Genomic DNA, 19642 nt, shown 5'->3' with positions numbered 1-19642 from the left:
CTCCCGAGCCTGACAGCATGGACCCATCCTCCAGGCAGGTTTGGAAACCCTTTCCCAACGCACGGCTTCACTTGTCGCCTACTGCATCCCATGGCAGTGAGGCCCACGACTCCCTTATGGGACTGGCAAAAGACCTTTGCTGGTTTTCAGCCTGTCACTTGCTAGTTATCATCTGGGACCCCAGGTTTTGTGCTTTGTGAATTGGAGAGTAACTGCTCCCTCTCCGGAGCTCTCTCAGGTTTCTGTCTCTCTTCCAAGCTGACATTTTCCTCTCTTCCATCTTTCCTCATGTGGAAGCTCTGCCATATGCACTGTTTGCTCCCACACCCAGCCCTTCGTCTCACATACCTGTGTCCTTTCAGAGGTGGCCTGAGCTGCTGTCAGCAGTCAAGATATGGGTGCACAGGCGACACCTGCCAACACAGGATGGGTTTTTCCTAGCATCAACTCTGCACCAGTCACAGCAGCTCCCTCAGGTGCCGTTTTGCTGTCGTAAACCCTGAGCTGACATTTGCACAGTTACATCCACAGCAGCTCTAAGATCTCTGAGCAGTGTTAGCTCATTAGAACAAGGCCAGAGGAGGCCGCAGAGATGCTGCGAGGGCTGGAGCAGCTCTGCTCTGGAGCCAGGCTGAGAGAGCTGGGCTGGGGCAGCCTGGAGAAGAGAAGGCTCCTGAAGGGGAGACCTGAGAGCAGCTCCAGTGCCTGAAGGGGCCGCAGGAAACCTGGAGAGGGGCTTGGGACAAGGGATGTAGGGACAGGCCAAGGGGAATGGCTTGAACCTGCCAGAGGGGAGACTGAGATGAGCTCTGAGGCAGAAGCTCTTCCCTGGGAGGGTGCTGAGGCGCTGGCACAGGGTGCCCAGAGAAGCTGTGGCTGCCCCATCCCTGGCAGTGTTCGAGGCCAGGTTGGACACAGGGGCTTGGAGCAAGCTGCTCCAGTGGAAGGGGTCCCTGCCCATGGCAGGGGTTGGGACTGGATGAGCTTTAGTGAGCCTTCCAATCCAAATCATTCAATGAGTCTATGATTCATTTATGCCTCTTATTGCAATAGGTTATTGATTTTTAAAGAACCACGGTGTACGTGATCGTGCCGTCTGGCACCCCACCCCTCTTACTAACAACCATAGAGAGCACTGACCAGAAAAGGTAAACTGCAGGGAAGGATCAATGTTCCTGGGATAGATGTTTTGAGTGGAATAGGGAGATACAGGTCCACATATCTGCACAGGCAGGCAGAACTACACCATGCAATGCCCATGTCAGCAGTGAGGCTCCATCTCTCCTTCCTACACCCTGCCCAGGGCACCCTGCTTGTCCCCAGCAAGAACATAAAGGGCAATGGGGAGGGGGGAGAAAGGACAGAAATTGCTATGAATGCTCCTCCGGTTCCTTGGGCACAGCAGAAGTCATCCCATGGGATGGTTTGAGCAACACCAAATTTCAGCTGCTGTCCTGATGCCTTGTGCCACACGCCAACAGGATGCTGTGGTCCAGGGACAAGTCAGGTGTGTATCACTACGGTGGGATGGTTTCAGATGTGTTCTCGGGGGGAGAAGGGGGTGTCTAAAAGTTGTTTTAGAAACCAAAACCAAGCCAAAGCTCTTTGCAGTGTTAGCTTATGTAAAGCATCTGCTTGGCAGGGACAACCACACACGTCCAATCCCAACGTGGGTGTCAGATCCTTTCCATCCCTTTTCAATATCGTGGGGTGTCTTTGCCCGTTATTCCCACTGCTCTGCCTACTGAGTCCTATTTATAGAGCACCGTTCACTGGAGTCTGTAGGCTTTTAACCTTTATTCTTGGAGAATTATTCACTTCTTGGACCTGCCGTGGAGCAATTACTCACCAAAGCTCCTCCCCAGCCTGACTTGAAAAGAAATTCCCACGAGGCAGCTCCAAACCAAACCCCGGCTCTGCCCTGTGCCACGACCTGCCTCGGCTTGTCCCCCGGTTCTCAGCCTGGCTCTGTTGTTCATTCACCTGCTTTTGCCTTTAATGCTTCTCCAATGAGATCATTCACCTCCAAGTACAGGAGCAAAACACTCCAAATGGGCTGATTGGCTTCTCCAGGTTTCTTCCTCATTCTCTTGCTCATCACCTGCTTCTGTCTCTGGTCCTGGTCACTGCAGGAGAGAAGAGCCCAGCGGTGACTATAGAGCACTTTGGGGGTGGTTGGTCCCCCAGATGGGGATTGTTTCTGTGGGCATGGAAGGGGGGGGGTTGCTTCTTTGCCCCCACCAGCATTTCTGTAACACCCCCTTGCAATATGTGGGGTTGTTCAAAGGTGCATGTTCTACCTGCTTTCCAGTAGTTTGTGGAGTCTATCCAACACTGCAAGAGGCCAATGGGGATGGAGATGGTTCTTCTACCCCACATCTGTGAAGGGGCAGAGGTAGTTGAAGGTGTCTCCTGCTCTCCCTGCTTTTGCTGTTAAAATCCCTGCATGTCTAGAGTATGGAATGGGCTGCATCACTGCAGAGTCCTGAGGCTGACCTGGACACCGTGCTCTGTTGTGATGAGGTCTGGCTCCTTCCTGAGATACAGGGAGGCCTGAGCATAGCAAACATCGTGTTTGGAGATGGGGGCTGCTGGTGCTGAGACTCCTGCAGCGTTTCCTATGGAAAGAAAACCCTCGTGGTTTTGAATGGCTAATTTGGGGCCTAACGTGGGGCTTGAGGAGGAAATTCTTTCAGGCTGTTGTTTGCATTTCACTGGAACAAAAAAAAACCCAGAGCAAAAGGGCTCAGCTGGCTTTGCTTTCCTACCTCCCAATGAGAGGCAGGCTGGGCACATGTGGGGCGAGGAGGAGGGAGGGGAACTGGTGAAGCTGTGGGTAGTCGTGTTTAATCATTTGTCTTGGAGCTGCCCCCCAGGCGTTTGCATCCCTTTAATGAGCTTCACTCCTGCCCCCGAGACACCACTCGAGGGCAGCCGCGCTTCAAAGTCAAATCCCTGCCCCAGAGCTGGGAAAGGACAAGGCAAATCCCTGCCAGCTGCTGTGCTCTTCCCAGGATGGAGCCTACACCTGGATCCGAGTCCCTGGTCCTTTAGTTGGGGGGCATACAACCAAAGTCACACCATCTTCAGCGGTCACTGGAGGAGCCCTTTAGGCAAGGGATGCAAGGGTACAGCTTGGCTGGCGGGGACACTGAGCACCTTGCTGCTGGGAGAAGGCTGTGGAGCCGCTCGTCTCCTGCTCTGCTTCCCACTCACGCACCAGTGTTGCCATTCCTTAGGAATTCCATCATCACTTGAAATAGCTGTTACTACCAGAGCCTGCAGGCTCCTGCCTCAGCCCTCGCCGGCTGCGCACGCAAGCAAACATCGGCACGCTGCCATTTCCCGTGCGGGTCCCTGCACCTACCTGCCCCGTTTCATTCCTTTGTGCCTTTTGGCCAAGAAATACCAGACTGGTGGCGTAGACGATCATGGGAACTAATTCAGCCTGTGCCAAACTCTGCTGCTGTGATCCAAGGCGTGATCACGGAGGGCTCCATCCTGGCCCACAACATGGCACGGGCTGCTGAAACCGGAGGGAGAAGGAGGTTGGTTGGTTTCTCTGGGAGGGAAAAGAGTCAGGACAAGCCCCAGTGCTCCCATCCCCATGTGGTATGGCTGAGAAAACAGCCCGGAAAGCAGGGCAGTGCTGCAGGCTGAAGGATTGCTTAACTCGGGAGGTGGAGGCTCTTGTCCAAGTCCCTTCAAAGACCTTGCCCCAGCCAAGTGCGCAGGAGCCCCTGTGCATTGAGGGCTCCCTCTTGAATCTTCTGCTCTGCCATTCATTCAGAAACCCCGCCTAAGCTTGGATTAATCATGGCACATTGGTGATTGCAGCCTGGCTTTTCCAGGACATTTGCTTTCTTCTGGTGATGGCAGCGAGCTGTGAATGAGCATCAGTCCCAAAGACAGCCCCTTTTGATGTCAAAGAGCCACAGCTCCATAACTTCCTCATCGATCTAGCATAACCCCCTGGATTCAGAGAAGCTGCCTTGGATTTACACCAGCAGCACTCCTCCTGGCCTGCAACAAAACGTCTCAGGCAAGAAGAATAAAGGCACTAATGAAGCAGCCACTGCCCTCCCGCAGGAAAACCAGAAAGGGACAGATTGTGACCACTGTGATATTATCCCCAGGCTGTTCCAGCATCCCTTACCCAAAGCTTCACTTCCCCCTTAAGCTCCTTTTGCCTCAGTTTCCCCCCATGTGGCTGTTTCAGACCCATAGAGCAACAACCCCCACCAGCGGCCCTTTGAGGGGCAAACATTTCCCCATTCCCAGATGGCACTTCCAAGGACAGTTCGCTTGAAATGTCCTGTTCCAACGCAGTCAAGTACTTGTCTTCGCCTCGGAGGTACCAGCAGCTGTAAAACTTCAAAGACAATGATGATTAGCCCGAAGCAGTGCAGGGCTGTGAGAAAATGGATCATGGAACAATTACTGAAAGCAGCCGAGACTTAAAGTAGCATTTAATGGGATCCAGCATCTTCTGTTCCCACTGACCTGAATGCTGCTCCTTCTGCCAGGCAAAGGGAGTGAAAACCTCTGAGATTTGTAACTGCAAGTATTTAGGTCACACGTGGATTAAAGTGTGATCAGCTCTGGCTTTAATGTAGAGCTGCTCTGAAGAGCTAGAGATCACAGAGGGATCGGTGCTGCCAACGACCCAGCGAGGTGCTGGGCTTCTGAGGTGGGTTACGGGTGTTACTCATCCCTGTGCGATCCCAGTGGCTGTGCTGAGCCATGGGCCGGAGCCTTTGCCATGGGGGGGATCGCTGCTTGCAGCACATCCCTGTGCCATGCTCATCCCAGCTCACACATGGATGTCACAGCAAGGAAGGGCACGCAGGGCTTCCCACACCCTTTCTGTTGCCTCTTCTGCTCTTTGTGAAGCTTATCTCATAGAATCACGGATTGTTTGGGTTGGAAAGGACCTTGAGATCATCCAGTTCCAGCCCCCTCTGACATGGGCAGCTCTACCCAACCCCACTGCAGTGCCTGGTGGTGTGAAGCCACAGGAGCGTCCAGCTTCCAAAGTGCTCCAGGCTTTCAATTAGTTGCACCTCCACGAGGAGATTGCTCAGCTCACCGTATCTAACGCTTCCTGTGATGAGAGATCTTAATTGGACAGGGGAAGCACAGCTGGCAGAGAGAAGACATCGCTTCCTGTAACTTCCCAGTCACTTCTGCATAATGCCCGTACCTGTAAAGCTCTATGGTTCTTGCAATCACGTGGGGAAATGATCTCTCTGCTTGACGCGGATGTGCTGCTACCTCGAGGTAAGGAGGCAGCAGCTGTGTTTCGACACACAACCGTTGCACAACCGTTCAGGATGGGAAGAGCTGATGTATGCTGGATCCAACTGAAAGAGGAAATTTGGGTCAGCAGAATATTGTTGTCAGTGCTGGGCCGTGGCCAGGTTGCTATGGGGACACTTGTGCCTTTCAGGTTTTGATCCTGCAAGGAATCTGGATGCTCTTTCACCCCATTTCCCTGAGAAATGGTGTTTCTGTGATCCTCTCATCCAGCCGCCAGCCCTGCTCCCCCTCTCCGATCGCATCTCAGCCCAGTGGCAACCTCCAACCACATCTAAGGGAAGGGTGGAGTGCTCCAAGACATGAAGCATCTACAACAAGCCCGTGCAATGCCTGGCCTGAGCGCCACGTGCATCTCCAGTATTTGTTTGGTGCTGGTGCTGCCAGGCAGCACGTTGTGGCACCAGGAAAGGGGGGAACTCACCTGTGTAGCCCTGGATGAGCCGGTGCCCACTGCCACCCACATCAGGGTGAAGGGAAGATGCCAGCGTGGAGGTGATGGGGCTCTTGCTGAAGCAGGGACCAACCTGCAGAGAAAGGCTTTGCCCAGAGAACCTGCGCTTTGCAGGCAGCATCCAAATTCTCATCTTTAAAATGAAGTCAAGAGCCCAACCCTGTCCATGTGAGGGGTTGGAAGATGAAAGCTTCAAGGCCTGGAAGCGTGGTTTTCATCCCCAGCTTTGGGAATCTGGGTGGGTGTGTGTGGTGGAGCCAGGGATGAAATCCAGGGGCCAGACCCAGAGCCAGGCCAGGGAGCCGGTGGGTTTGGGCTGAGAGCCAGGACGGTGGGAAACCCACCTGTACAACCAGCTTAAGCTTTTGGCTCCCCCTGTACCTGTGGCAGGAGGAGATGGAGTCGAGCTGGGGCTGTCAGAGCAATAAGGACTCTGGGGGGCTTGGGAATTGCACAGGGAAAAGGGAAATTCATCCCCAGAACTAACCTGTGCCAAAAATAATCAGTGACTAATTTAATGTCTTTATGATTGCCTTTTAACTGCACGTTATTAAAGACAAGGAGAAAGAAGATTACGTCCTGGTGGGAGGATAACTGAGCGTTGCCATAGCAGCAAGGGGATGAGGGGATGCTGCGGCACAGCTCCGTCCGTGTGGACCACAAGCCACGAAGCCATGGCAGAGCCTCGGGGGTGGCCGGTGCACTGTGGACAGATGCATCCCTGTGAATCCAAGGCGAGCTGACAGCCTGGGAAGTCAGGAAAGAGAGATTCGTGTTATCAAGCCAAAGCCAGAGAGTCAATATTTAGCCTGGACACAGAGCACAGTCCATGTGCAGCCGAGCCTCCATCCGTCACCAGCAGCTCTCTCCCCTCCTGGTCTCACAGCGGATCGTGTTTCCCCCTCTCGGAGCCAACCCCATCCCAGAGACGCTTTTATCAGTCCCAGGGCAAGGAAGAAGCCGGGATTTGGGAGGGGGTTGAAGGAATTAGGAAAGAATTTGCCTCTGGGAATCTCTTTCCTCCATCTGCCTGGGATAAATTGGCCGATGGAGGCTTTGCAGCTTGGTGGGAAGCGGCTCAGAGTTAAACGTGTGGAGGCAAAAAGGCTTCTGGCCCTTCCCCATGCAGGAACTGCACGTTGAAGGGTGCTGGAAAGGGTGAGGAGCGCTCCCTGTCCTGTGGCCCCATGCAGGGACCAAGTGAGAGGACTTTTTCCCTGAGCCCTGTGCATGCAGATGTTTTCCATTCCAACCCAGGTTCTTTCCCGGAGGGATCAGCTCACCCACGGGAGGCAGGAGAAAGCTTAAGAGCCTGCAAGCTCATGGGAAACATGATTAACTGGGAGAAGAAAGGGGTTTTATTTGGCCTGTTAATGATTCGCTGCTTTCATTACATCCCTATAAAGCAAGCATGCCTTGCCAGTTAACAGCCCTGACCTTACTGGAGTGGGAATGAAACTGGGAAAACTCCCCTTGATGCGTGTGTCCGCAGCCCTGGCATGGTGTGGGGGCCATGTTTACAGCTCCATCCCTCCCTCCATCTGCAGTCAGCTTCTGCAGCAGGGATCATGGTGTGCTGGGTCCTTCCTCTCCCAAAGGGGGGAAATCCCTGCCCTGGAAAGCAGACAACTGCTCCCAAATTCATTTGCTGCATGGTCTTAAAGCAGGACCATGACACAGTCCCACCGGCTGTCCAGAGCCCTGCATCCCTCGGGGATGCCAGTGCCCAGTTTACTGCTCCTTTAGATCTTGCAATCAAAGACCTTTCACACCTCTGCTGAATGAAAATGGCAATACTGCAGACATGAAATGTCACAATTTGGTTTTTTTTAAATCTGAAGCCTTTCAGAAGTGGCTCTCCATGAAGAGAGATGCTCCATAAGCAGGATGCTGCCAAGATGTGCCAGGCTGGTACGGGTAAGGACCATCTGGGTGATCTTGCACCCAATGGTCCTTTTCAGCTCCCCAAAAGAGAGATGCTTCACCTCCTCACCACCTCCCCTGAGAGGGAAGCTGCAGTGGGGACCACATCCTTCCCTGCCTCCCCAAGAGGTGCCTGTGGCTGTGGGACTCCTGGGGACTTGGCTGTAGGAACTGGTAGCACAGGGAAATCGGAGGGATCGGAGAGCAAAAACCCACTGGCAAAAGGTGGTTTCCACCAGCACCGCTGGTCCCAGAGGACTGCTCCTCCTCAGCTGCACCTTCTTAACCGTGCCAGGCAGGTTTCTGCTCAGCCCCTGCATCCCCAGCACTCATGTCTCTAACCCAGGACGGGGAGCAAACGGCCCCTCCGCTCTTCTTTGTGCTCTCCAGGGGGGCTCAGAGGGACAAGCCATGCCCCAGATGCCCTTGAGAGCCACATCCCCCTCCAGCCTCCCTAAGCAGCCCCTGCTCTCGGTGCTTGGGGCTAAACTGCCTTTTGTGGGGCTGCAGCAGGGTGGGTGCTCGGCCTCCCGGTGATTGGGTGCTATTTTGCTCCGGCACCGTTGGGCAGCTGTTGCTGTATATTACCCCAGAGAGCCGGGGCCAGCCGGGCTTGGAGGCAGAGCAGCGCTGGTGGCCAGCCCCAGGTAGGACTTTTGGTGGCTTTTAACCCTTTTGGTGGGGCATGGGGCAGCCCATGGGCACAGCCCATGAGGGAGCGCTCAGCCCAGTGGGTCCAGGGCCCCGGGGCTTGTCCCAGTGCTGCCATTCCAACGTGCACGGGGAGGGCAGGGAGCGAGAGGGGACTATTTTTGGAAGTTTCTTTGATGTGAGTCAGCGCTTGCAGCACCCTCGGGAGCTTGTACAGGATCGGTCCCGGGGACGACAGCGCAGAGCTCAGTATTTGTTGGGTACCTGCAATTTTGGGCATTTAAGAGAGGATCTCGCACGTGGAGCCTGAGTCCGGGGGAGTGGGAGCACAGGAAGAGCCAGGGAAGGGATGGATGGGCCGAGCTGTTGTATGGGATGTCAGTGTGAGTGAGCCAAGGGCTGGAGCTGGCCTCTGGGGCTGTGGGTGACCAGCTCTGCCATGGGCAAAACGTCCCTGGCATCAGTGGCATTCCCTACTCTGCTTGCCGTAGGCAGTGGCTGTGTGCTGGGAACTGGTCCGATAGGAAGCCTGTTCCTGTAAGTGGCATGCTGGCTGGGGATGAGGATCCCACGTGAGCCCTGGAACGCATCCATCTCCTATCAGGGCATGGACCCCATCTCCCATCAGGAGAGGGACAGACCCAGACACGGAGCCGGTCAGCTCTGGGGCTGAGTTAATGCCTGTGGGGTGCTTGGCACAGGGGGTGGGTGTCTGTGTGCCCGGGCACAGTGTGGCTCTCACTGTCACAGAGCCCTGCAGCCATCGCAGCAAAGCTTCTCAATGTGCCCTGGGGCTGGAGGTGGTTTGGGCTCCTCCACCCAGGTGATGCCCTAGGGATGGAGGCACCGTCCCAGCACCCCACGATGGGAGTTGAGCTCCGATGAGGGGTGGGGACCACAGCAAGGATGTGGTGGGACGCTGTGTGCTGTGGGATGCTGCTGCCCAGCACCGGGGGCTGCCCACTTGGTTTATCCCTCTTGGTTTAGTGACATGGCAGCAGGTCCCGGTGAGGAGAAAGACTTGGGATGCCCCGAGGCCACGGACGAGCTGCCCAGGCAGGCAGGGAGCACTCGGAGGCAGCCAAGGAAGGACAGGAGCAAAGGTACCTTGTGCTCACAGCAAGGCAGTGGCCAGGAGGTGCTGAATGGGGTGCTCAGCCTGGCAGAGGTGGCTTTTTGTGTCACCATCAACTCTTGGGGCAACAATGGACATCAAGGGGCGCCTGCACGGTGCTGGCCCTGCAGGGATGTCGGCAGTAGCCAGGGTGAAGAGCACAGAGGCTTGTGCCCTCCTTCATCTTCCTTGCGTTCATCTTTGGGCATTGCCGTGCGCGCCAAAAACACGTCAAGGACTTGGGGGAAAAAGCTCTTTAAGGAGAAGTTCTCTGTCTCTGTGCTTTCCTCAGGGCTGGGAGCCCTCCGAGCCACCACAGCAGAGGAAGGACCAGGCTCTCTATCACTAGAGCAAAACCAAAGGCTTTGGTTTTTCATTTCCTCTTGAAAGCAAAGACCTTTCAGACTGCTGTTCCCCAGCTGAGAAGTTTCCTTTTATTCCTTTGTTTTGCTTCCAATACTGTGTCTTGGATTTCATCTTGGGAACTGGTGTCTTTTCTCCACATTCATTCTTCCACTGGGAGAAAATAAACTGAATCTGGCTCAAAGGGGGACAAAAACTTCCTCCTCCTGGTGGGGACTTGCAAGGATATGGCAGCCAGATCCCAGCGCAGACAGGGCTGTGCTCAGAGATGCCAAGGACTGAGGCCACTTGGTGCTGGGACCCTGTTGGTGCATCCTCACCCCATAGCTCAGCCCAGACCCAGGGGCAGAGAAGAGCCCCAGGAGCCCAGCACGTTCCCAGCCCTTCATTGCATCGAACCACTGCAGAGTCCCAGGGATGCTCTGGTTTTCTCTCCCATTTAGGAAGAGCCCCAAGAGCCATCCCTGAGCTTCGTGGGTGACTTGAGGTCTTCTTTGAGGCCTGGGTACTCCATGGTACCCGGTCCTGCTCTCTAGGCCACGGCCTGAGCTGCCTCCAGCCTCCAGCCACGTGTTTCCAGGGTGTCTGGGGGATGTTTGTCCCCCGCCGTGCGCCTTGGCAGGGGCTGGCACCACCCCGTTTGGCTGCAGCTCCCTTGGGATATCCAGGACGGTGACGTTCTGGGCTCAGCAGCCGCAGACCTGCCCAGTGCTCCCCTTACACCCCAACCACGCCGGCTGCTGCCGCGATGGCCAAGGGGCTTTTTGCCTCTCTTCCGAATCCTCCCTCCACGGGTGTCCTGTCTAACCATGGCCAGGATGTCCCCGCTCTGCAGGGCGGTGGGTGGCACACACCCCCAGCCCCTGGCCGTCGCCACCTCCCCAAACCCACCTCCTATTGAGCCACATTGTGCTTGTCCTTAACAGATGCTGACGCGCTGGTGAGCAGTGACGGGGAGAGCAGCAGAGCCCATGTAAGTGCACAGTGTCCCAGGGCTGGGGGGGGGACTGTCCCACAGCGCCATCCAGGAGGGCTCTGCAGCGCCCATCCCCGGGTCACCGAAGGCTGCATCCTTCGGTTGTCACTTGCGCTGATCCCTGCCGGTGGCAGCCCTCCCTTATGGCACCGATGACAGCAGCCAGCAGCCAGCCTGGCCACCAAAGCTCCTGTGTCCAAGCAGCCCCAAACACAGATCCCAGCGCATCGTGCGCTCCCTGTTCTCCCGGCACAGACCTGCACCATGTCCCCATCCCACCCTGCCATGCTGCTTGCTTTCCCCATGGGGCCCTGTGATGCTCTGCCCCCCCCCAGCCACATTCACACCCCTCCCCACAGGGGCTAGAGGAGGCAAGGAGCCGGCTTGGTGTCTCTGAGCAGGATCTGGACGAGCCTGAGCTGAGCATGCCCGAGCCAGCGCCGCTCGGCGTGGACAAGAAGAGGGCGGAGAAGGTGGGAGCCAAAGGCAGTGCTGCCAGCCCTCCAGGTAGGTGTGCAGGAAAGCCCTTCTCTGCCCCCCAAAATGGTCAGCCTGGCCCCATGGCCACAATGGTACCAACTCCTCCTCCTCTCTGCCCTGGCCAAATCTGCTGCTGGGGTGTGTGTGGGGGAGAGCAGCAGAGCCAGGAGCATGGGCAGAGGCATTCCCACTTGAGCCCCACGATGCTGTGACACTGCCAGGGGCCAAACACTGGGGATTCAGCCCCCATGTCCCTTTTTACCCCATCTCCACATTGCAAACACCTTTCTGTGCTGGTCTCTGCAGCTCCTGCCCCTGCGCCTGCCTTGCTTGGGCTGTGCAGGAGCATGTTAAGAGCCCTTCCCACCGCACAGCTCAGAGCCCTTTGCTGCTTCCCAGCTCTCCCCATAACTCTGCTTTTCCTCGTGGTCCCCAGTCCCCAAGAGCCTCCCCGTGCAGAGGAAGGTGGAGCCCCCCAGCCTGGACCCCGCGGAGGAGCCGCTCCTCTGGGAAGGGCTCACCCTCAACAAGTGCATCCTCGTGGCCTCTGTCGTTGCCCTGCTCAGCGTCACCTTCCAGGTGCTTCAAGGTGAGCCGGGGGCCGGATGGATGGGGCCGGGGTGGTCGGACCCTGCTGCCACCTCCTGCCTCCTCTCCCCTCCTCTCTTCCAGCTCCATGCTCCAAGGAGGGAGTCAGCCGCGGCAGGCAGGACCCGCCACCGCCTCCTCCCCTGCACGGTGGGTTCGGATGCTCTGTGCTGCCCTGATCCCCTGGATCCAGCCTGAGATGGGGCCGTGTCCCAGGGTGGGGTGGCCCTGGGACCCCATGTCTGGGACATGACACCCAAACAGCCCCATCCCCTGCTGATGGTGGTCTGCCCCCCTCCCCTCACAGAGGTGGTCACCACCAAGGAAGAAGAGGTCCAGGAAGTGGTGACTGCCCAACCTGTCCAGCCAGAGAGCAGCATGTTGGAGGAGGATGATGGTGACGATGACGGTGATGATGACAGTGATGCCGACAGCAACCTGGTATGGGTCTGGGTTGGGGAGGGGGTGAGCATCTTTAGACACCTCCCAGGGAGGGGAGGGAGCATCTCATCCCCATGGGGAACCATGGGAGAGGGGTCCCTGTCCCTTGGGTTGCTTCACCAGTGCCTGGTCCCCTCTGTTCCACCCCAGGCAGAGCCCTGGATCTTCAAGAAGTGGTTTGGCCGCTCAGTACCAGGGGAGGAGGATGAGGAGGAGGATGAGCATAAGGAAGAAGATGAGCATAAAGAAGAGGTTGAGCATAAGGAAGAGGATGAGCATAAGGAAGAGGATGAGCATAAGGATGAGGATGAGCATAAGGATGAGGATGAGCATAAGGATGAGGATGAGGATGAAGAGCCCACAGAAGAACCCACGGACGTCCCTGAGGTGACACCACCTGTGACAGAGGTGAAGAAGAGCCGGGGGAAGAAGCTGGAGAAGAAGGAGGAGAAGGCGCGGGAGGCCCGTGCTGCCCAGGCGGGGCGGAGCAGCCGGAGGGAGGCACGAGCCAAGGACCGGACGCACGGGGACAGACCCAGCAGAGCCCCCAGGACCCACCGGGAACCGGAGCAGCAGCCCCAGAAGAAGCGGGGCCGGGAGGGGAGGGAGAGCCGGCGGGAGCGGGACGAGCCCAGGAGGGAGGGGGGAAAGGGACGTCCCGGCAGAGCCGGTGACAGCCGGGAGAGCCCGAAGCGGGACTGGAGGCAGCAGAAGGGCAGGAAGCCCTGGGAGGACGGCCCAGCCCGGCCCAGGGAGGGCAAGAGGCGTGACTGAGGCCGGGGCAGCCGAGGGGCTCGGTGATGCTGAATGGGATCCAACGCCGGCAGTGCCCCCGGCAGTGCAACCCTGCTGCTCCCTGCCTGCTCTCCGCAGACACCCTGGGCACGGGCGGCAGGTCCAGGATCACCCAGCAGCAGCAGAGCAGCCCGGGAGCCTGGCACCAGCCTCCTGGTGACTTTGGGCCCCCCTGGATTAGATGCACAAAGGCAACCTGAAAGGACCGGGGGAAGGAGCTTCTCTCTTCCCCCGGCCTTGGTGCGACTTCTCCATCCCACCCAAAATCTCTCTTGCAGCCCGTTTTCCCTCGTGGTCCCGAGGCATCGAGACAGCACCGTGGGCACAGGGATCCCAGTGAACAGAGTTTGTCTCCAGACTGTGCAGCTCTTAGTGAATGGTTTTATTCAAAGCAAATCGAGAGAGAAATGACATTCTGGGTGAAGGAAGCCATCCTCAGAGAGGTGCCAGAGGAGCGATCACCTCGCCGGGTCCCGGTGCCGTCGCTGCAGGGTGGCACAAAGCTTTGCTGGCAGAAACCAGGGCTGGAGAGCCCATCACCGGGGATCCCTTCAGGCCTTGCCCTCACAGAGTCGCTTTTAGGAACGAAACACAAGTGCAATATCACGCAGCGCTGTAGCAACTACAGGAGACGTTCACAGCCCCAGCCCACGGCAGGATTAAGTATGTGCTAAATCAGTGCAGGTTAAAATAAACTATTTTCATTTTTAAGAAGGAGTGGTGTCTAAAAAAAAAAAAAAGAAAAAAATCAAACAAGAAAAGCTCTTGTTGCTGGTTGCGTTTGTGTGTTTTCTGTGACCCCATCCCCGATGGACAGGGGCTCAGGGCTAACTCAGGTCCCTGCATGGGCTGCAGGATGGGGCCGGTTGCAGCACCGGAGGGGATGACCAAGGGTTTGGAGCTTGGGCAGCCCTGTCCAGGCTGAGCTGGGAAGATGATCTGGGAGCAGCCGGGCTCTCGGTGCTGACACTGGCGGGGACGTGGAGCAGGTGCTTTGGCAGCCGCTTGTGCCTGCTCCCATTAATGGTGTGAGCAGGCAGGAGGAGTAACGGGATCGCTCCCTCCCTCACCCCAGAACGGGGTCAGCGCAGAGAGATGCAGAGCCCCGGGTCTCTGTCAGCGCCTCCCTATGGCCCCAGGGCACATGGGGACAGATCCCAGGTAAAGGCTGGTCCCTGTGAGGGGATTCTGCCTCTTGTTCTGCTTTCACAGGTGGAGCTGTGTGGGCAGCGAGGGCTTAGTGATGGGGCCAGAGGATGCTGCAGAGGAGGCTTTGGGCAAGCAACAACTGCCCTTGTCCAGCTGCTACAGGAACACAAGGGATAAATAAGCATAATCGTGGCTGGCTCTGCCATGCTTTGCCCTCCCCCGATGCCCTGTATCCAGCCCAAACCCCACTATGGAGTCAGAGCTACGCTGCAGCATGGCAGCTGGAGCATCCTTGGCATCAGGAGCAGGCACAGGGCATGCCAGGCTGCAGAGCAGCCCCCAGGGAGCAGCACAGCCACAGCTGAACCCACAACCAGAGCAACGCTAAAGAGCTATAAACCACGGGGAAAGGACGCGCAGGGAGCTCCCATCTCGGCGAGAAGCAGCTCCCGAGCTGCGCAGGCAAACGGGGAGCGGGGAACAGGCTGAGGGCGGGCGGGTGGCTCTTATCGACAGCCACACTCCTCTGCCACCATGTTGGGGAACTTGCGGACCTCCAGCCCCTCGGCGGAGAGGCTGATGATGAGCTGGTCCGAGTAGCGGACGGGCACGCAGCAGGGAGCGCGCTGGAGGGGCGAGCCCCGCTCCTGCATGCCCAGCAGCAGCACGGTGTGCGAGTAGTAGCTGGGGACGCGGGTGGAGAGGGGCAGCCTGCAGGGCCCCTCGCAGTTGTTGGCCGCGTAGACGGTGGGCATGACGATGAACTTGCGGTCGCGCAGGTCGATGGTCAGCTCCTGCAGGCGGCAGTGAGCCTGGTGCCGAGCGCTGCGGTTGTGCCGCTGCACCCGCCGCCGCTCCTGCCAGCGCACCCGCACCGTCTGCAGCGCCTTCAGCAGCAGCAGCGCATGCAGCTTCCCCGAGCCGGGCGGCTGCCCCCTGCCCGCACCCTCACCAGGCCCCGGTGGGTAGTAGCAGAAGCTCAGGAGATGCTGGAAAAGGCCCATGTTGGCTTGGAAAGCAGGGATCTCCTTCAGCTCCTGGATCAGCGCTTCCAGCTTGCCCAGCAGCAGCTGCAGCACGGTCCCCTCCGGCTGCCAGTCCCCCAAGTGCTGCTCCAGCACGGCCCCACTGTCCTGGGGGAAAAGCAGCACCGAGGGCTCCTCTGACTGCACCAGGCGCTCCAGCGCTGCCTCCTCGGACAGGTTGAGCAGCTGGTGCGGGAGGGTCTCCATCACTTGGAAGTCCAGCCAGTGGTGGGAGCTGGGCTGGGCGGGCGGCTCGCTGGAGGGGCTCAGGACCTGCTGGATGAACCGGGTCAGGATTCCCAGGAACTGGCTGCTGCCGCCGGGCACTGGGGATGAAGAAGCGTTGGCTTGGCTCGGTGCAGTGGGGAACAGCAGCTCCTCGGTCCCGGCCTGGGGTGGGCTGTGAGGAGAACACAGAGAGGGTCACAGGGTCCCACCAGGCCCTGCCCCATGGTAGAGGGGCTGGGGCTGCTCCTCTCCCCCCCCCCCCCCAACCCCGGTTGCAGTGAGGGTCACAGACCTGAGCTGTGGGTATGGAGCCACATCCACCACCCCATCTGCAGACAGGTAGGAAGAAGGGGCCAAAGCCGCTTCGTCCTCCTCCTCCTGCCGTGACTTGGCCAGCAGGAGCAGCACGGGGGTCATCCTGGTGAAGCACTTGTCATCGGAGCCGAAAAGGAGCTGCTGGGCCTCTGCAGGGGACAGGGGGGCACCTGGTGGGGAGAAGAGCGGTGAGGAGCACGGCCCGGGGTCCCCCATACGTCCCCAGAGCCCATCGTTAGACGGGCTTGGGCACATCCCAGGACACAGAGGGCACAGACTCCGCTGTACCCCCACACACACACACACCATGGGGGTGCCGTGTCCCTACCTCCCGCTCCGCTCTGCCTGAGGGCCAGGGATGCCTTGAAGCGGAGCTGCTCGCTGGTGCGGGTGACCGCTGCCACGGCGGCTCCCAGGGCCAGGTACCGGGTGTCCCCGCCGAGGCAGAGGCTCTGCGCGGCGGCGGGAGGCGCAAGGGGTGAGACATCGCGGGGGGGACCCGAGGGACTCCTCCTTCTCCCCCCCCCCCCCCCGCTGGTACCCCCGGGTAGTTCGGGACCCCCGCGATGGAGCTGCGGTGCCGGGGAGCGAGGACGGGACCCGGGACACGCCGGGGGAACAGCTCCATCTGCAGGCACGGCTCGGCCCCGGCGGGAGGCAGGGAGCGATGCTCGGGGGGGGGGCGGCAAAACGGGAAGGGGTGGAAAAGGGCCTGGGAGGCGATGGAAAAGGGGCTGGAAGGGGATGGGAGAAGAGGGGGGAAGGATGGAAAAGGGACAGTGAGGGTACGGCAATGAACTGGGGAAAGTGGTCGGGAGGGGCAAACAGACTGGGAGGGGGTGGAAAGGGGACGGGGAGAGAATGGCAAAGGGAGTGGAGTAGGATGGCAAAGGGAGGCAGGAGGAGGGGATGGAGAAGGTGAAGGGGACGGCAAAGGGAGGGGAAGGGGATGGTGCCGGTGCTGGCCCGGCAGAGCCGAGTCCCCCTTCCCTTCCCTTCCCTTCCCTTCCCTTCCCTTCCCTTCCCTTCCCTTCCCTTCCCTTCCCTTCCCTTCCCTTTCTCCCAGCCGGAGCCCCCGGCACCCACCTGCTCCCTCGCCAGCCCGGTGCCCGTGGCCAGCAGCTGCTCGCGGTGCCCCGGCCGCTGCCGGGGGCCCAGGTAGAAGAGCAGGACCGCGAAGCGCAGGGCTCCCAGCGACCGGGCCACCTCCGGCTGGAAAACCAGCTTGAACCAGAGCTGCGCCGGGGCTTCCCACTGCACTGCAAGGGAGAGCCAGCGGTGAGAGCCCGGCGCGGCTCCGCCGTGACCGGTGGGGAAGGGGCTTCGGGAGCAAGCCCCGGCCCGAGTGGTGGCCGCAGCATCAGAGGCAGGAGCTGATGGGCTGGAGGGACACAGCAAAGCCTGCTGTGTGTGACCCTATGGTCATGTGAAATCCCCATTCCCAGTTTCGGGAGGTGTCAGCAGGGGCTGCCTCCCTCGCCCCCAGAGCGGCTCTGGCAGATTTTCATGGGCAGATCCCCATGGAAATCTCTTCTCCTGAGACATCTCTCCTTGCCTGGGGACACTGTGGCCCCTGGGAGCCACTCCCCAGCTGCCTGGGTTTGGTGTAAGGCTGGAGCTACACGAGCCAGCCCAGGGCCCTTCAGCAACACCCAGTGTGAGATCAGCTGGGGACACAGCACAGCAGGAGCAGCCAGCGCTGTCTCTAGGACCCTCTCCTCTCTTTCCTCAATCAGAGTTGCAGTGGGGTCCTAACCTGAATGAGAAACGCCTGTGATCCTGAAAGCACAGAAGCCACCAAGAGCATGGCCCCTGGGCATTAGTGACAGGCAGGGACACAGCCCTCATCACTACTAAAGCTTCTTAAAAAGGGACCCAGGAAGACATAGAATCACAGGATGGTTTGGGTTAGAAAGGACCTTAAAGATCATTTAGCTCCACCACACCCCCCACCACAAGCAGGGACGACATTACTGTATTCACTGCTTGTAAAAGGAACCCAGCCCCACACATACAATTTGGTGCCTAAATCCCTGATTCGGGACAAGCAAACGGCATCAGCCTCCCCTGGCCCCGTGCTCAGCCCCAGTGCAGGGATCTCCCACCAACCTTCCTCCAGATGCAGCACGAGGAAGCGGTCCTGCCCCGGCTCCAGCACGTGTGCATGGATGTGCTTCAGGGGATGGAGAGCAGCACCCGCCTCCCCGCCCAGGCACAGCCCGAAGGTCTCCAGAGAGCTCTGGTCCCAGATGGTGCGTTGTCTCAGGAGCTTGATGAAGCTGCTTTCGTAGTGGGTGAGAACCCCCACCACGTCCAGGTGCCCCGGGGTTAGCCCGTCCTCGGCCATTGTCACCCTGCACACGGGCCCCTCCAGCCCCCCGAGTGGCCAAGGGTGCAGGCTGGAGCTGGTGCCCCCATCCTCAGCCACCTCCTGGAGGCATTTTGGTCCTGGGTCTGGCTTTGAAAAGGGGCGAGCAGCAGCAGCCAGCCTGGGGCTCCCCAGGGAGCTGGGTCTCACTCTTTCCTGGGAACTTGCATTTTCTCCCCGTCTCTCCTCTGTTCCGAGTCCCAGCTCCTCTGGCAGACTCAGCTCCATTTGGTCAACTGGGGAAAGCCTTTCTCCCGTGCTCCCCTTTCTTGGAAGTGCTGCAGAGGGAAGCAACAGCACCAGGCACAGCCAAAGCACCCTCAGAGCAGCCTTCATGGTCCTGCTTCGGCTACTCCAGAGCAGTCCGAGCCACTCACACGCATCCAGAACACTGGGGCAGGAGGGGAGGATGGTACCTCCCTTTTAAAAGCGGGTGGCCTTGAGTTGACAATGCACAACGCAGCTCCCTTGAGAAACTCAAAGTGCTGGAGAGGAGGGGGGGATGCTTCAAAGAAACCTTTCTGTTCTATTTTTGGGTTTGCATCCATATTGGAAATGTAAACAGAAAAAAGAGGAAAGCTGTTTCTCTTACTTGTAGGGATGCACGTCCTTGACTTCAGATGTTTCCTAAAGGAGGATGGATGTCTAGACCTGGATCTTCTTGGGGACTGGCACACAGCATTCCCATCAGCAGTGAAACACCAGGAGGGAAGAACTAACCAAGAGAATGGGGATAGAGACAGAGAATGCGCAGAAACTAAGGACATGCATGGAAAGTGTTCTCCTCTCTTCACTGGTACCTCACATGCTGCAGGTTAGAGGCTGCCCAGGCTGCGTCAGCCTCTGAAGGAGAATGTCACAGGGTGCAGCAGCACCCTGATGGCTTTGAACACTTTGGAGTTGACTTAGGAAGTCTCACAACACACCTCTTATAAGGACTTTTCCCTCTCTGAGATGCCAATGTTCACCTAAACAGTTGAGGTTACCCACACCACCCACCTAACCCACCCCAGTGAAACATGGCCCCCCCAAGGTATCTCTTTTGGCAGCTGAGAGCAGTGGGAAATGTACCTGCCAGGCAGTCCCAACACACGTTCAGAGCCTTCCCTGGGCTCCCAAGGCCTTGTAGTTCAGAGCTCAGCACATCACAGACCACGCAGCTCAACTGGAGAGGGCCAAAGGCACCCACCACAAGTCTGGAGAGGGCAGCCCTCTCCTCTGCAGGAGCTGAGACAGGGGACACTGCCTGGCAACGGGGGGACCTGCACAAGCCCATTCAAACACCAGGCCAGCTCAGCTCCAGCCAGAGCACCCAGCACGGTGGTGAAGCCAGCAGGGGCTGGACACAGCGGGTGGGACTGAGCAGGACCTGTGTCAGGCCAGCAGAAGAGGTGACAGCTTTGATTTCCCACCAAAGGGGCACGTGGTGGTAGGGCTTTGGCAAGCTCAGCCTCCC

The 19642-nt window shown here is 58.5% G+C and overlaps 2 protein-coding genes across 2 annotated transcripts; one reads left to right on the top strand and one right to left on the bottom strand.

The window, feature by feature from the left end:
- The first annotated feature begins 8257 nt into the window (after window positions 1-8257).
- LOC134169165 (uncharacterized protein DDB_G0283697-like) lies at window positions 8258-13723 on the top strand. Its single transcript, XM_062629450.1, has 7 exons — window positions 8258-8340; window positions 10748-10794; window positions 11199-11304; window positions 11714-11866; window positions 11950-12015; window positions 12173-12306; window positions 12457-13723. Exons 3-7 carry the CDS (start codon window positions 11223-11225, stop codon window positions 13078-13080), a joined length of 1059 nt encoding a protein of 352 aa, XP_062485434.1. The 5' UTR covers window positions 8258-8340; window positions 10748-10794; window positions 11199-11222; the 3' UTR covers window positions 13081-13723.
- On the bottom strand, window positions 13469-18601 carry AMH (anti-Mullerian hormone). Its single transcript, XM_062629443.1, has 5 exons — window positions 17928-18601; window positions 16905-17077; window positions 16147-16270; window positions 15796-15988; window positions 13469-15675 (listed from the first exon to the last, which is right to left on the bottom strand). Exons 1-5 carry the CDS (start codon window positions 18520-18522, stop codon window positions 14757-14759), a joined length of 2004 nt encoding a protein of 667 aa, XP_062485427.1. The 5' UTR covers window positions 18523-18601; the 3' UTR covers window positions 13469-14756.
- Window positions 18602-19642: the final 1041 nt, after the last annotated feature.

This window comes from Pezoporus occidentalis, unplaced genomic scaffold, assembly GCF_034315485.1.
Source record: "Pezoporus occidentalis ecotype Australia unplaced genomic scaffold, CSIRO_AGI_Poc_V1 ctg338, whole genome shotgun sequence".
Taxonomy (NCBI): domain Eukaryota; kingdom Metazoa; phylum Chordata; class Aves; order Psittaciformes; family Psittacidae; genus Pezoporus; species Pezoporus occidentalis.
The sequence above is the reverse complement of the archived record's forward strand: the minus strand, read 5'-3'. Positions and strand labels throughout refer to the sequence as shown.

Excerpts from the sequence above, each read along its gene's own strand:
- LOC134169165 (XM_062629450.1), top strand. The coding sequence starts at position 11,223 with ATGCCCGAGCCAGCGCCGCTCGGCGTGGACAAGAAGAGGGCGGAGAAG. Across the intron at positions 11,305-11,713 it reads CAGTGCTGCCAGCCCTCCAG|TCCCCAAGAGCCTCCCCGTG; the intron begins GTAGGTGTGCAG and ends CGTGGTCCCCAG. Across the intron at positions 12,016-12,172 it reads ACCGCCTCCTCCCCTGCACG|AGGTGGTCACCACCAAGGAA; the intron begins GTGGGTTCGGAT and ends CTCCCCTCACAG.
- AMH (XM_062629443.1), bottom strand. The coding sequence starts at position 18,522 with ATGAAGGCTGCTCTGAGGGTGCTTTGGCTGTGCCTGGTGCTGTTGCTT. Across the intron at positions 17,078-17,927 it reads CGTGCTGCATCTGGAGGAAG|TGCAGTGGGAAGCCCCGGCG; the intron begins GTTGGTGGGAGA and ends TCTCCCTTGCAG. Across the intron at positions 15,989-16,146 it reads CAGGCAGAGCGGAGCGGGAG|GTGCCCCCCTGTCCCCTGCA; the intron begins GTAGGGACACGG and ends TCTCCCCACCAG.